Here is a 17,302-nt window from a genome sequence, read left to right as displayed (position 1 = left end):
AACCTAAAAATAAAAATATAATCTTTCCTAATTCTTTTTTATAAGTTTTTTACTATATTATCTCGGTATATATATATATATATATATATTAATTATCAATGTATCCAAAAGTTGTTTTTCTAAATATAATTGATATTTTATCATATATATATATATATATTATATAATTGATATGAAATTGCATTTATCCGGACTCACTTAGCTAAATTTATTAATAGCATGGTAAAAGAATTTAGAGAAGCAAGTTTATTTTAGCAATGCACTAGCTAAATATAATGTTTTATTTTTCCTTAAAAAAAAATAAATTTTTATTCTAAAATCTACTATTAACATAATTTATTTTCTTATGGGAAAAAATTTTATTAGTCTGAAAAATAATAATCACATTTATATTCAACTTTTAAAATTTTAAAACCAAACAATAAAAACAAATCTTTAACCCTTAATATATATATATATATAAATATATTTAAAAAAACAAATCTTTAACCAATCACTATGATATAATTGAAATTTTAATGTTGGAAGTACTTCCATTCATGATTGGGTTGGAAGGAGGGGCCATTAGAAGTTATATAAAGGTAATCATTTCTGTTAAAAAAACACATATAAAAAAGAAAAGCCCATAAGTCCAATTAACGCGTCTTGGAGTAGCGCGTGGGAATTGCAATTAAAACGTTTTTCTAACTCCGTTTTCACTTTCTTTGTCCCCAAACACCACCGTTATATTCTTTCTTTCTCGTCTTCCTGAAGGCCATTCCACCTTCCATTGTCTTCTTTTCACTCAAACCCTCTTCTCTCTCTCTCTCTCTCTCTCTCTCTACTTGAAGAAACCAATTTTCTCACCTCCCCATCTTCTCCGACCCCTTTTTTTCTCTCTCTAAAAATCCTTTGTTTGAAATTATATTTATCGCAAAAAAAGAAAAAAAGAAAAGCATGTTTGATTTTGGGGACGAACTGACAGTTGAAAGCTACAGAGTTCCATGGCTGATATGGATCCAGGCTTTGGTGATGTTCCTCCTCATCATTCTTTTCTACTGCTTCAGCATCTTCGATCTTTCAGACACCGATAATCATACATCTTCCACAGCTTCCCCATCATCTTCAAGTCGGAGGGTTTCCAATGATGCTCATCCACTTTCCAAGCTTAATACCACCACAAGATTTGTTTCCAACCGATTGCAGACTACCCAGGTTTTGATTTCTTCATAACCCTTTCCTCCTTTTTTTTTTTTTTTTTTTTTTTTTTCCTTCTTGTTCAATTTGATCTTTTCTTTGCTTGTTCTTCAATTCTCTTTTTTGGTCGCATTTGGTTGGAAAAGCTTGGAGAAAAAAAAAAAGATTTTGAAGTTATTGATGTTAATTTCTTGAATTCAATTTTGAAGTTTGATGTGCTACTTAAAACCCAAGTTTCTATTCAATTGAATCTCACTAGGGATTTTTTGTTTTTTTGGTCATTGATTGAAAACCAGAAGAAACGGAAGGAAAGTGGGTCAAAATTGTTTTTCTTGTTTCTTTCATTGGTTTTAACAAACTAACCATAAGGAGAGGTCAAAAGGGGGAACCCCTTTTTTTTTTTCCCCCTTTTTCTTTTATTATTTTGTTAATGGTGTTTTGGAATTGGTTTTATGTGAATTCGAGGTCCTTGAAATTATCGTTAAAAGAAACGCCTACCCTTTTACCTGTTAAATTATTAGAAATCTTTTTGTAGCTAACCTTGCTAATAACTGAGGTTGCATATAAACTTTTGTATTACTTATGATCTGGGCCCTTTCATTTAAAGAAAAAAAAGCAAAAGATTAGAGAATCTTCTTCATGATGTCCCATTTTTATCTGAGCTTGCTCTGTATTTATTTATTTATTTTTAAGTTTTAGGTCGTAAAGTTTTATGCTTTATTGAATATGCATTTCTATATGATTATTGGTCCTTGGATCATTGAATGGTTTATGGGTTTGTTGGATCCAATTTCTTCTTAAATTATAATTTTCGGTGGCATTAATTATTTTGGAAAATGATGTCCCCCACCAGAAAGCTTAAAATAGTTCTAAACAAGACTTTGCTAGACCTACTTTTTAAAAATAAATAAATAAATATAATAAGCGAGTGTGACTTGCCCTGGTTATTTCTTAGTAATTTTGCTTCTGTTTGTGTTGGTAAGCATAAAATCCAGATCTTCCCCCGTGCCCTTAAAGATAGTCTGTGTTTATTGTCTTCAATATTATAGCAATTTTCTATGTGAACCCCTGATTTATAAAAGGATTAAATGATTAATCATTGTCTTTTTAATAATTCTATTTTAATTCAATCAAGAACGATCAAATGGACAAAGGGTCCGAAATCTAATCACTTGTCAAATGGGCTAAATTTATAATCCACCTCAAAACCAATTGGATAGACCATCCAGTTAAGAAAGTCCAATATACAGATTGCAAAACTGGATCTGATTTTGTGGAGGCTATGTCAATGTACCTGTAACCCCCATCAATTTATGCAAGCTATTTTAAAATATTAAAACAACATGTCAACCTCTATTCATTGTCGTCATGGCATCTTAATCCTCAAGATTGTGACTCAATGTTTTTTTTTTTTACTCAAATTTATTATTATATACAGTAGTTTTTTAATCAAAATCCGTCCATGCTCATCTTATTTTATGAATGATCCCAATTTTGTCAAATTTTGTCTTTTCTACTCTTTATGGATGTGGAATCTTATTTTTTCTTACAGCATGTTTGAAGTTTTCAACCTTGAGGGGGGAAGAGAGGGGGGGGAAGTGTGGATGTTTATGTGATTCGATGACGATCCGAGAAATATATATTTGTTTGGGGTGAACATTATTATGTGATTTTTCATAATCTCCTCGTCTTAAACTACATGAACATGTGAAATACTGTATAAAGGTGAAGGCTTTGATGTTACGTTGGCTGTAAAATCTTAGCATGAAAAAATAATTTTCCTTGTGGTGCTTTTTTCTTAAAATGAAGTAGCAAAATATAGTCCTCCAAAGTATGACAGATTGCCAAATTCTTGCTTGGCAGGTAGGAGAGAGCCAAAGTATAAAAGGGGAAATATCAGCAGGCACAAGCAGAAGAGTAGTGAGAGGAGGAGGAGGAGGAGGAGGAGGAGGAGGAGAAGATAATGTAGACAGGGAAAGTTCTTCTGGAGCTCATATACGTTTCCATCCTTGCTATTATTTCAACCTTGCAAAACTTGCTGTTCTAAAATGTTTGGGGCTTGATCCAGCCTCTGAAAACTCTTCTACTCCGCAAAGAAGGAAGAGTAAAGAGCAATGACATGAATATTGGTCTTCACAAAGATGTGTAAAAAGCTTCCGTTGTAGCTTTGCCTAGGTACTGTTGTGCCTTTGCCTAGGGGGGCAGCCACACTCTGAAAAGCAAAAAGGTTATGGGCAGGCCCCAAATAGTCCACTTACCCATTATTTTGGGATTCTAAAGGTCCATTGAAGTTGGGGTTGTTGTACATGTTGTGGAGATATCACAATGTCTTACTAGGGGGGCAGCCCATCAAAATCCATAGTCAGTTACCACAATACCAGGTTGAAAATTATTTCCAGGCACCAATTTGGCATATTCAATTGTAAAGTAAAATTTTCACCAAAATTTGTGGAATACATGTGCCTGAGTAGTTTTAAGAGTATTTATTTTGTGCTTGGAAGTTTTATTTCTCTTCCAAGTCCACAATCTTTCATTGATCGTTAGCAATGCTAAAGTTTTCTTTCTTTGTTTGACTAATTTTATGCTAATAATCACTATCATGTAGTCGTACTTTATCATAGGCTATGAAAATATCTCCCATTTCTAATTCAACGCGAAATATCCAATTGAGTGGCATCATCCAAAATATCCATATTTATGGTTGATATTGCAAAGGTAGAAGGACAAGGATAAGAAAAAGGAGTTGCCAAAACCATCCAATTTAAAAGGGTAAATTAAAAAGACAAGCATAAGCAAACAGATAAGACAAAGAGGAGTGAATATATAAAATATTAAAGTGACAACTGCTAGTTTCAGTGAAACAGCAAAGGAACTTATGGAAAAGTTGACTAGAAAATTCTAAGCCAACTCATAAAATTAACGACTGGCTATTGAAGGTTTGGACTATATCCAACTATTCCTTGACTCAACAGGCTCAAGATCGTGTAGAAAAATAAAATATTTGGACCCATTTTGCATTCAACCAGGCCGAAACTGCAGTCCTCAAATTTGAAGTATATAAAATATTTGAGACTTCTCATGCATGAATATTACAGCATCTCATTCTCAAAATGAGCTAAAGAACAAAATTTCAGCTCAGGTTGCTTTTCAATCAGAGTTTTAATGCAAATTCTGTATCTGTTAGTCCATATATTTTGACCACTTTGATCCATAACCCACAATTCCAAGAACGGCTCTATTCGTGGTAGGTGAATCAAACCTAGCCTACTCTCATACTCCACAAGTAACATTTTATGATCATATGCATAGCCTATTTCTTATAATTAATTGCCAAGGCAATGTAAAAATTTCCCAATTCGGTTTGCTTGTGAAACTGTATTTTCCTATCCCTTCCATTTCCAGGTTTCTTAATCAAATATTTTGCACTCGTGTTCGTATCTGTTACGGTAAATTGAACGATCTTGTAGTGCAAAGATGTAGAAAGCAACACCACCATAACAAATACTTGATTGTTGGAAAATGTTTCCATAGGATTGGTATTACCTCCTACGGTTAGTTGTTGGCTTGCCCACGTAATATGTATGAATTTTTCTATAATGACTAGCACAACTTTTATTATTATTATTATCACAATTATTTCACCTTATCGTGTGTTTAAAACCTATTACCTCCCAAATATAGATGCGAATGGCTTACCAAATCAGTCGAACCAACTACTAGCACAGTTATAAGTTACACAAAGTAAAATACCTCATTTTGTAGTTGCCAAAATGTATGCTTCTTCACATGGAGGTAAGTAAGAATGGCAGAGTTGGTAATGGTCGTTATTAGCCATGGAAATAAAGGTAAAGTTCTAATTCAGGGGATTAATATTTATTAAGAATCCAGATACTTTTTTTGATTTCTGGTTTTGAGGGACAAGTTTGATGAAATTTGGATGGTAAGTAAGCTGCTTAAATTCTTTGGAAACCAAAGCACAACGTCCTGTAGTTTGGAATGATGTTCTTGAAAGGATCTCAAGCATTATATGGGCAGGGAGAGCAGGAGAATCAGCCGTGGCTGCAAAGGAACGGAATAAATTTCTTCAACACCCAGTCCCCAAATCTTTTAGACAGAAAATAGTGTGTATATATATATATATATCATACCTAGAAATATATCTATATCTATATGTATATATATATATATATACTCTAGGCGTAAATCTGGATCCTTATAATATTCAAACAGAATATTCAAATCTTCTCTCACGTGAAAAGTTTTGAGGCACCGGTATTCTTATGGTATCGGATAAAGATACTCTGATGTATATGAAATATTTTAATGCTCAATGTAGGCTTAGAACGACATTTCTGATGGAGAAGTAAGGTTATATAGGCTTTGAGCTTTTTGAATCATATTAGGACTCGGACTCCTAAATTCAAAAGGGATTAGTTCACAAAATCATTTATGGATTGATATTTGTCTTAGAACCTGTGCTTGTTGAATTCTTATCTTCCTCATTTTTTATAATTATTTAATTGTAACTTGATCCTATTTGATTCGATAACGCATCTATTAAGGACTAAGCTCTTTGTTTCTAATCTTCTAGCTATTACTTGATCATGAGAATTTATTTCATCCATGTTTCTTATTTCTTCATATTCATGCCAACTTATTCAACTCATGCCAAGTCGTTTCTATCCCATATCGTATCTAACCTCACATTATATCATACCATACTTTGTATCATCCCACATGTTGTATCAGACCATGTACCATATCATAACACATGTTGTATCTGCCTACATATCGTTTCATACCCATTGATTGTATCATGCCAACCATGCTTCATACCTCACATGTTTCATACCGCTTATATGTTTTGTACACCCTGTATCATAACGATGCAACATTTCACGTAGTTTCATACTACATCATATTCCAAATCGAAACCGCACCGTTTCATGCCACTATTTGTTTCCACCTATATACATGTATATATTTTTATTTTGTAAATATTGTTTCCACCTATATTGTATCATGCCATTTGTTTCTTCCCGCATCATATTTAACCATCTTGTATCATCCATGTTATATCTATCATATTGTATATGCCACGTTGTATTTGACCACAACATATCTAACCATAGACATTCTACCAATTCATCCAAATATCTTGCTAATTTCTTTATATGAAATCTAATATGCTGTATCTACCAATGTTGTTTTCCATGCTTGACTCATGCATGGTCGTTTTATCCTCTTTAAAGAGGGACTTATTTGGGTTATATTTTATCCCACACAATATATATATATGATACTAAATAGATGCTCGCAACTCACACACACACACACACACACACACACACACACATATATATATATATATATATATACGTATATGTATATCTTCATTACAAAGACTAATTTTCTTAATCAATCTATCTTTTATCCTCACCGATATGATCATAATCAGTTCTCAAACAATCAAATGATTCATATCATTGAAGGCCTCCATTCAATCTCCTTTAACAGATATGATTCATATCATTGATGCGCTTTCTTTACATATATATGTATATAGCTAGTTATTTATTAGTTTTTGATCTCATCAAAAATTGAAATTTAAAAATGTATTTAAGATTTATATTAGTCATAATAGGGTTTATTTTGTCCTCCTAAATTTTAATATTTTACTATACTTATATAAAACTCTAAATACATCTTTAAATCTCAACTATCAAAGAAATTCAAAAGCCAATAAATAAGGTTTTAATTGAAAATTTATCAGAACGTTTTGATGAGAGACCAACTGATATATAGCCAGTATCTCATTTAGAATGTCCTAATGCATTTTCCATCAAGATCTCACTTTTCAACCTTAAGATCTCATCAAATGTTGAGATTGAAAAATGCATTTGAGGATTATATGAGTCATGACAGGATTTATCGTAGGTTTTAGTATTTTATTAGATTTATATAAAATCCCATATACATTTTTAAATCTCATCCCTTGGATAAATCCAAAGACTGATAAGTAAAGTCTTAATAAAAAATTCATTAGAATGTCTTAATGAAACACCAACCATATATATATACACTTATTATAAATTAACTTGGTCATTTTTGCATGATAAAAAAAAAAAAAGAAATAGAAAACAAAAAGACTTGGTGATTTCTATCCTTATTAAGGAAATAGAATCTTAATTATAAAATGGAATTAACTGAAGGATGCAATAGACTGGCTTTTTACTGTTATATCATCACAACTAGATTTATTCCAGCAATATTATAATGCATGCATGCTTGTATAAGAGTTTGCTTTCCAGTGGGTTTATCATTTAACTTGATATGCATGTTAATCTAAATTATCTAATACCTTGTTTGAAGTTTTCAACTTTAGACTAAGAAAAATATTTACTTTATAACATAAATGATGTTGCATATAATTTATTATATGATTAGGATTTTAGTCCTCTACAATTTTAATCACATTAACTAATCTCCAAAAGATTCATAGAAAAAAAATTAAAATAAAAATCTCCGAAAGGATGGTTAATAATTTAATAAAATTATCGTATTAAGAAAAAAAAAAGATTATAGTTTTAAATTACCATAATATGCAAATTATAATAAAAGTATATTACTATGATTTTCTTAAATATGAAACAATACTATATAACTTATCCTGAAATAATAGTCATGTCCTGTCCTGCTTGTCAAATAATCGTTGAGAGCATTTCCAATGGTAATTATGGATTGCGGTATACCTAGAAGAGAAATTAACAATGTTGATATATAGATAACATAAATGTATGTTTAAGTCAAATAAAAAAACTCTTATATATTCAAAGGTAATGTGCAAAAAAAACTATTAATAACTATTAATTAATTACATTTTTTATCGGTCTTTTTAAGAAAAATTTGGCTTTTATGGGAAACTATTAATTAATCACATTTTTTATCAATCTTTTGAAGGAAAATTTGGCTTTTATAGAAAATAGAGAATGTCTAATAGAGCATGTAACATTTTTTTTGCACATTACCATTGAATAATAATTTTTTATTTGATTTAAATGTACATTTATGCCATCTATATATCAACATTGTCAACTCTATTCTAGATAATACATATTCTATCAATCTTTTTTAAGGAAAATTTGGCTTTTATAAAAAATAGAGAATGTTTGATAGAGCCTCATGAATGGACATGCATCTTAATAATATATAAGCCACATCAGCTGAATAGACATTCATCTTAATAATATCTAGCCACATCAGCTTAACATTTAAAATAGACATTAATATTGGAGATCAATTTTTTTAAAATATTGTTTATCTTGCTTATGTGTCATGTCTATTCTCACAAGCCACAAAGCTTCTTCAATGGCTCTGTGGGTTTGCTAAATTTTGTTTATAACATTAGAAATATACATTCATTCAAAAATATCCTTTATAATGACATGATCTAGATAGCAATCCATAAAGCTATTGGAAATACTGTAAAGGTGGTCCATTGGGGTTGTATATGTGAGGGAGATTCATAATGTCTTAAGAAGGGAGCAGCCATCAAATTTCCACACCTTTAACCACATTATCAGGTTGAAAATTATGTCCAGGCACCAATTTGGCAAAATTCAATTTATGTAAAGTAGAGAGTTGTGGAATAAAGGTGCCTAAATAGTTTTAGGGTATTTACGACTTTGAGCTTGAAAGTTTTACTTCTCTTCCAAGTTCACAATCTTTCTTTGTCCATTTCTATGCTCATGAACTCGGCCACCAACATACTATCATAGATATATGGTACGCAAATATTTATCTCCCATTTCTAATTCAATGCAACATATCCAATTGAGAACCAATTACATATCACAAATATATGGTACACAAAGGTAAAGGAAAAAGAGCACTGGTAAAATTTTCCTATTAAAGAGGGTAAATCTAAAAGACAAGCATGAACAGATATATTAAAGTGGCAATTACCACTAGCTAGTTTCAATGAAGCAGCAAAACAAAAAAACTTGGGTAAATAACTAAAATTACCAGAAACTACTAAGCCAAACTCATGAAATTAACCTCTAGATATCAAAGGTTAACTCCGACTTTATCAACTGTTCCTTAACAGGCTCAAAATCGGACTGGAAAGGGAAACAATCATTTGGACCCGTATCACATTCACATTCGGCCATATCCAAACCGCAGTAGTACCCGTCAAATTTGAAGTAGATAAAATATTTGAGATAGCAGTAACCATGCTTCAAAACTACGACATCATTCTCAAAATGAGCCGAATCACAATATTTCACCATGGGTTCCTTTTCGATAAGAGCTTTAGTGCAACTTCTGTACGTGTTAGTCCTTATATTTTGGGCACAACTTTCATCCATAACTCACAATTCCATGAATAACTCTGTCTGCAATATGCTAAACAAACCGAGCCTACCCTCATACTCCACAAGTAACATATCATGCCAGTGGTGATTCAAAAATTTCCCAATTCTCATTCTCTATATTGAATCCAAATATCATGTTATACTTTACCTTCCAGTAAATTATGTTGCCGCCTGATACCACAGGTTTCCTCGAGCCAAAAGGAAAGCAAATATTCACGCTTATTATATTTTTCAAACGCTTTCATTTCCATGTTTCTGGATTAAGTATCTTTCACTCATATTTGAATTTGTTATGGTCAATTGGTGAAAATTGGACAATCTTGTAGTGCAAAGGTGTAGACCGCAACACCACCATAGCAAATGCTTGACAGTGGCTATACTTTTCCTTAGGATTTGGTATCACCTCCCATTGTTTAGTTGTAGGCTTGCTTACATAATATGTAGGATTTCTTCTATAACGAAAAGTTGCACAAAGTAAAATACCTGACTTTGTAGTTACCAAGATGTATGCTCCTTCACATGGAGGTAAGTAGGAATGGCAGAGGAGAACTGGAGGAGAATCGGCCATGGCAGCAAGGAAATTACAGAATAATTTCTTCAACACCAAATCTCAAATCTTTTATAAGAATAAAAAATATGTAACGAAAAAACAAAATGGAATCCACCACCTCTAAAACCTTTTATATTCTTTCACGTTACTTGCAGTCTCAAAGAGGCTGTGGAATGACAATGACCACGTGGGATAATCTACATTTTGAATCCGAATCTCAGGTTTGATCAGGCCTAATGTAAAAAACCTCCCACCTAATTTATCTATTAAAAAAAAGAAGAAGAAAGCTATTGAAATCGATGCCCATAACTGATTGTTATGTAAAAAAATGTTGGATGATAGTAATCTCCATGTAACATCTGATTTCTGTTTCTTTCACTTAGTCAGGTTTCTCATCACAAAAGACTCATCGTCCAAGTCAAAAAGTCTTATCTCATCCTCATGACCAGCATCATCATAATCAGCTCTCAATTATTATATGATCCATATCATGGAAGAGCTCTAGCCCCATTCAATCTCCTTCAACAGATCCGCTTAATGGATAATTGCATATGTAATTAAATTAACTAAAGGATCCAGTAGAGATTGAGTTTTGCCATTTGTCATTGGTGGGATGATATATAATATGACAATTACTAATTGGTTGGTATCATTTAATTGTATTAATTTTTTATTCTAAAATATTAATTCAAAAAGCAAACATTTTTTGAACAACTAACTATTTAAATTGCCAAATGACATATGAATAGCACAGACATAATTTTACAATATTGTTATCAGGCATGGGTTATCCACGAATTTTTTATGTTTAGTTATTGCAAATGTCTGATGATATTTTGGTTTTTTGTCTTAATTGTGATTACCAATTATGATAAATAGCATTTTTATAGATATTGGCCTTTTATTGTTATCTCAACTAGTTTGCATAAGAGCCTTTCTAATGCATTTATCGTTATATATTTGTTTGGGTGAAACATTGTGACTATACATGCATTAGAGATGACAATTTATCCCAATCTGCTCCATCCCCACAGTGGCCCGCCCTTAATGAGCAAGGATTCCCTGATTAATCAGGGTGACAGGAGAGGAATAGAGCAAATTTGTTTACCTGGGGTCAGGATAAGGGATTATATCCCCACCCCATACCCTTCCCTATTTACAATATATATATATATATATATATATAATAAAAAATATTATTATTATTCAACATTTATAGTTTATATATATATATATATACATATTATTTGATTTCAAAAAGAATATAAAAATATTAATTATGTTATAAATATATTCTTTAAAAAAAATAGGTTTTTAAAAGAAAATTAAAAAAATAATTAAATAGATAAATGAGGCGGGGATCCAAGGAATCCACACCCTGCCTGGACATCCTAATACAAAGAGAATGGAGCATCAACACCCTAATACAGAGAGAATGGGGCAGGGACGAGAATGGAGAATCCTGTGGCGCAGGAATATGGGTGGCCACCCCCATTGCCATCCCTACTGTACTTCTTAATCTCTTGGCCTTGGAATATTATTAACTATGAATACTTAGAAATTAGTTGAACATTCAATTATTTACTAAGGTGCTAGTCGATGAGTTAATAAGGTACTTTAGGCTACTAACATATTAATTATGTGTATAAAATGGGTACGTTTAGCATGGAAAACTGTATTGTATTAATTCCATTGTATTCTATTAGATTGGAATTTATTATATTATGTTATACTACATTAATATTGTACAATATTGTACTATAAATTTTTGTAAAAATAAAATACTTTCAACTAAGAAAAAAATCGTTTTTTATTATTATGCATATGAAGTATGAAATTATTTCTAAAAAAATGTATAGATGATAATAAAAACAATCAATTTTGTCAATAGTGTAAAATAATCAAGAAGTGTAACATTAAAAATTAAAAAAAATTATAATAATATTTGAATTTTTAATAGTTATTGAATAAATTTTATTATACTAACCAACAGAAAATAAAAAATAAAAAGATATTACCACTATTACGAATTATTACATTATCTAAAGTTGTATAATATTAAGAGAATTAAGAAAAATAATAATAACGATAGCATTTTTATAATAATAATAATAATAACATTGAATGGTAAATTTTTATATTATTTGAATTATTTTTTTAAGTAAAAACATTTTCCAACTTGGCAAAGAAAAAGAAAAAAAAAAAAAAAAAACAACAACAACAATGTTTGAAGGGGGTGGAAAAAAAAGAGGAACAAAATTACCATTATACAATGCAGGTGTGACCCAACCCTCTATGTCTATTTATACAATACTGTCAATTATATTAAAAAGCAGTCTGTTAGGGACATCTCAATGGTAGTGTCAAATGGTGATAATTTACATGTTTTACTTCAAGACTTGATGATAAAATCTCCTTTTCCCAATTTATCACAAAAAACTTATATCAAAAATTGGGCGTGGTATTAAATTATACACATAATAAACTTCTTAAAAGTGCCAAACATAGTATAACACTAAAATTATGCAGTGCACTTGTATTAGCTGGCTCACCAAACATGATGCTTAGGTCCAAGTTCAAACATTGACTTCGATGAAATCCCTCTTCCAAATTGTGATGATGGTTCATTTCGTGGTTAATCCGTCCATTGTGATGCTTAGCTTGATTATGGGGCAAGTTTCCTTGATTTTCATGTTCTTGCCTCCTTTGCTCTTCCATAATTATAGGAGCTCCTGGTGGTAACAAGCCTTGATTTGTTGGTATCTTTCCTAAGTGAGATGTCTTATCTTGTTCCTAGGGCGAATATGAGAACAGTTGTTTGATGAGCTCTTGATTGACACGACTAGTTTCTTCAGATCGTTAATTCACCTATGTAGTAAGTTGGATCATGGAATTTATCTTTTCTTCCATGTATGCAAACTATTTGCAAAGCCGAAATCTATGCTTATGGGTCAATTGGTGTGGATTGTGTCGGCCGGTTATTACCTGCTCCCAAAGTTGACATCATTGTGGCTTAAAGAATGTGTACCTGACACATCAAATCATTGATGCACAAATCTGAGCCACCATACACCACCTTGCAATGACGTTGATGACATCGTTGTGGCTTAAAGAATGTGCTATCAACAGTTGAACCTAACAATATTCTTTTTTTAATACAAATCACACGGTTTTGGTGAGAGTGCCCCTATCTAGCACACCAAATCATTGATGCACAAATTTGGGCCACCATACACCGCCTTGCAATGAAGTTGAACCTAGATGTTATTGCAAAACATAGAAAACATAAAGATATTTAAGGTACCTATAACACCCCATCTTTATTGGTGGACCTCTCATTTTCTAACGTTATTGTTCCCAATTTGGCCACTACGCTCGATATGAGATTTTTTTTATCAGAGTTTCTTAGGAGGTCATGCATACTAGAATTGCTCTTACCTGGGTATGCTTAATTTCAGAGTTCTTTCAAATCCTGAAGCCAGTCGCTCTTAAAAGACCTCGGCATTATAAGAGCGACTATTATTGCATTTAAATCATCTTCTAATCTACATCCGGATGATATGACATTAGACATCATGTAGCCTGCTAGTATCTCATACCCACCCATACTGATCATCACAATCCACCCCTCTTGGTGGCTTAGAGAATGCGTTGTCAACTGTTGAACCTAACTTTTTAATACACATAACACAATTTGGTGAGAGTACCCCTGCCTGGCACACCAAATCATTGATACACAAATCCGAGCCACCATACACCACCTTGCAACAAAGTTGAAACCTAGATGTTACTACAAAACAAAAAGAACGTAAAGATATTTAAGGTACTTGTAACACCTCGTCTCCACTGGTGGACCTCTCATTCTCTGTCGATATTGTTCCCAATTTAACCACCACACTCGGTATGAGATTTTTGGTTCAAAGATTCTCAAATTGCCACCTATCTTATGATTACTCTCACCTGAACACACTTAACTTCATAGTTCTTTCAAACCTTAAAGCCAACAATTCTGAAAAAGCCTTGGCATTATGAAAGTGACTATTATTACATTTAAATCATCCCCTAATCTACACCCGGACGATATGGGATTAGACACTAAGTAGCCTACCAATGTCTCGCACCTACACACACTAATTGTCTCAATCCACCCCCTTTGGTGTCCAACGTCCTTGCTAGCACACTTCCAGCTGAGTTCAGGCTTTGATACCATTTGTAACATCCTACCTCAACTAGTGGATATATCACTCTCTATCAATATTTTCCTCAATTTAGCCATAGTACTCGATATGAGCTTTTTGTTCAGAGCTTTCAAGGAGATCATCCATCTTAGGATTGCTCTGGCCTAAGAATTAAGTTCAAAGTTTTTTTGAACCCTGAAGCCAACCACTCTGAAAAGGCCTCGGTATTATGAAAGCGACTATTAGTACATTTGAATCATATCATGATCTACACCCAGACAATGTGGGCTTGGACAAATAGTCTACTAGTGCTTCGTACATGCCCACACTGATCGTCACAGTACTAGTGTGGTATCAATTAAAGATACTTCAATGCTTAGTCAAATAATGATCTTTGAATGTCAAAGACATAATCTAGGATTTCAACAATGTATTATAAGTATTTAAGTGATAAGGAATTGTGAAGTATATATTGGATTTCCTTATTCCTTAAGAAAGCTGGTTCACCAATCCTAATGGGTTGGACCACATAGCCTTAAATTACAAAAGCTATAACTTTGTTAATTTGAATGATTTAGTTGATTATATTTGGTGGATACAAGATCGGTTAGCTAGTTGACATATGCCTTAGATATTGGAAAATACATTCTCATAGAATTTTCAAGAGAATTGTGTCCTCGGCACCTCATTCCAAGAATAAGGCTCTATTAGAATGACCTACTACATACCTTCTTAGAAGCCCAATTAATCTTAGGTATTCTTCTCAGGCGGTCCTCTCGGAAACACCATCTCTCACATCAAATGAAAAACCATTCATCTTGGATAAGGGATCTACTACTTAGGGTAAGTCCAACCCACACATGATTCACCAGCAAGGTTTATTTTTTTTAAATAAGATTTTAGTATATCATTAAATTTATATATAACTATTAAATGAATTTTATATCCTAGCTATGTGATCCAAAAACTAATAAAGAAATATCTTATTTTAAAACTTTCAAATCGTCTAATTTAAAATTAAAAAATCTTATGTTAAAATTTTCAGGTCAATTTAATACGAGATTGACTATGTATATATATATATATATATATATATGCATTATATAATTTGTTTTTGGATTTGTGTCATTGAGTGCTGACTCGGATCCACCTCTTTAGAATAGACAAGCCAAAAATAAACGAGGTATAGGTGTTTGGATTAGCGATGAAGAACCTACACTCATGTAATTGCAAATCCACCTTCTATCTTGTCAATATATAATATAAACCATATAATTGTCAAATCTGCCTTCATTGGCCAATGTAAATGGATTTAATACTTAATTGTCATTGCATCATGTAAGTAATATATATTTATTAATTCAGTTATATTGGACCACAACATATATTTAACTAAGCAAGGTGTACTTTCTGATGCAACCATCTCAAACTTGTGTTAATTAATTTGAAAACATTATGTCATCATAACAGATTTCACTTCACATATTGTATTAATTAAATGAAGTAGTTCATAAGTCTAACCATGAAAAGAGATTATAGTGTTTTGACAGCTGTCTTTTTGTTACTGTTATATTTGATATTTTTTATTTTTTTTTGGGCTAAGATTACGACTGTTATAAGTAGGTGTCAACTTATTAGCTCCATGACATGGATTTTTCTATATGCCATAAGAGTTTGGAAATGGTATGACATATAAAAAGGCTGGACTCAGATTAAGTACTAGAACGTTTTGGTTAATATTGGAAGATCCACAATATGATTTTGTGTAATACAAGCGGTTAGTTTTTGTACTATTGTTTTTGTGTTTTATGATACATAACGCATCTATACATATATATATATATATATATTAAAGTTATTCTTCTATTATAATATTCTAATAATAAAATCATCAGACCTTTTTTTATACGTACTTGAATTATTTCAAATGCTAAAGTTTAATAATATATTGGTGGACTATAAGTATAGTTTTTCTACTCCTTATTTGGACTAGCTAGATCTATTTTGTTGGAAGCAAACGATTTATAAGATTGATATGATAAGTTCCTTTTGTTTAAAAGTATCATGTCTAGGGATAACTTTATCCAAAAAAATAAAAAATGTTTACAGATAAAAGAACTACTGATTATAGATATGCATATATAGACTGCTAATAAAACAAAAGAGTTAGTAGCACATTGAGATCAATTACCTAATCCGTGCCGATATTCCTTTGGAATGGCATGGATGTTAAGGTCTAGATCTCAGAGTCATAACCAAAAAGCTGGCCTTTCCACAAGGGAGAATCTTAGTTGCAAATTGCAATTACGGAAGAAAACATTGCTTGCTCCTTTAACAGCATCTTAAATTGCAAATGTCATTTTGTTATTGATACTTTTAAAATTTAGCGTTTATATGAGCTCTCCAATAATAAATGGCAATACTTTTGTCAAATTTTAAAATAAGCTCTTTAATGGTACATGTTAAAAAATAACATTGCCAAATTATAAATATTACTAAATGGTGATGAGACCCAATTTTTTTTTTTTAAAAAAAAAAAGAAGCTAAATTATAATAATTTAAGTATAAAATATTAATATATCCACTCATTTTTATTTTTATCAATTAAAAAATAGATAAAGTTAAAAATCATATTAATAAACATGTGGATCCCACAAACTTTATTACAATTGGCCTCGCTATCAAAATTCGCCAATTGCAAATTTGATGCCAAATTTGGTACCAAAAATGCAATTGGCAAAAAATACCACATACATTAAAGAAGCTAAAATGTGCTTCTACACCTTATTTTGGTAATGCAATGCGAAATTCCACCATCATTGGAAATGGTCTGATATATATTTTTTGTCAATTACTATTAGGGATATTAACACCAGTGCATCCAAGATTATATACGGTTTGTCATTTTACACCTTATAAACGTTTTTTTTTTTTTTTTTTTTTGGTGGCATTATGCACCTTGAGCTTTACTTTTTTTTTTTTTTTCCTTTTTTTTTAAGTCATTGCACCATCCTTCTCTCTAT

At 31.6% G+C, this 17,302-nt stretch overlaps 1 protein-coding gene across 1 annotated transcript; it reads left to right on the top strand.

The window, feature by feature from the left end:
• Positions 1-650: 650 nt before the first annotated feature.
• Positions 651-3,709, top strand: LOC107425489 (uncharacterized). Its single transcript, XM_016035492.4, has 2 exons — positions 651-1,194; positions 3,040-3,709. The coding sequence occupies exons 1-2, from the start codon at positions 937-939 to the stop codon at positions 3,292-3,294; spliced, it is 513 nt and encodes a 170-aa protein (XP_015890978.3). The 5' UTR covers positions 651-936; the 3' UTR covers positions 3,295-3,709.
• The last annotated feature ends 13,593 nt before the right edge of the window (positions 3,710-17,302 follow it).

This window comes from Ziziphus jujuba, chromosome 7 (genome assembly GCF_031755915.1).
Source record: "Ziziphus jujuba cultivar Dongzao chromosome 7, ASM3175591v1".
Classification (NCBI taxonomy): Eukaryota; Viridiplantae; Streptophyta; class Magnoliopsida; order Rosales; family Rhamnaceae; genus Ziziphus; species Ziziphus jujuba.
The sequence above is the reverse complement of the archived record's forward strand: the minus strand, read 5'-3'. Positions and strand labels throughout refer to the sequence as shown.

Excerpts from the sequence above, each read along its gene's own strand:
- LOC107425489 (XM_016035492.4), top strand. The coding sequence starts at position 937 with ATGTTTGATTTTGGGGACGAACTGACAGTTGAAAGCTACAGAGTTCCA. Across the intron at positions 1,195-3,039 it reads ACCGATTGCAGACTACCCAG|GTAGGAGAGAGCCAAAGTAT; the intron begins GTTTTGATTTCT and ends CTTGCTTGGCAG.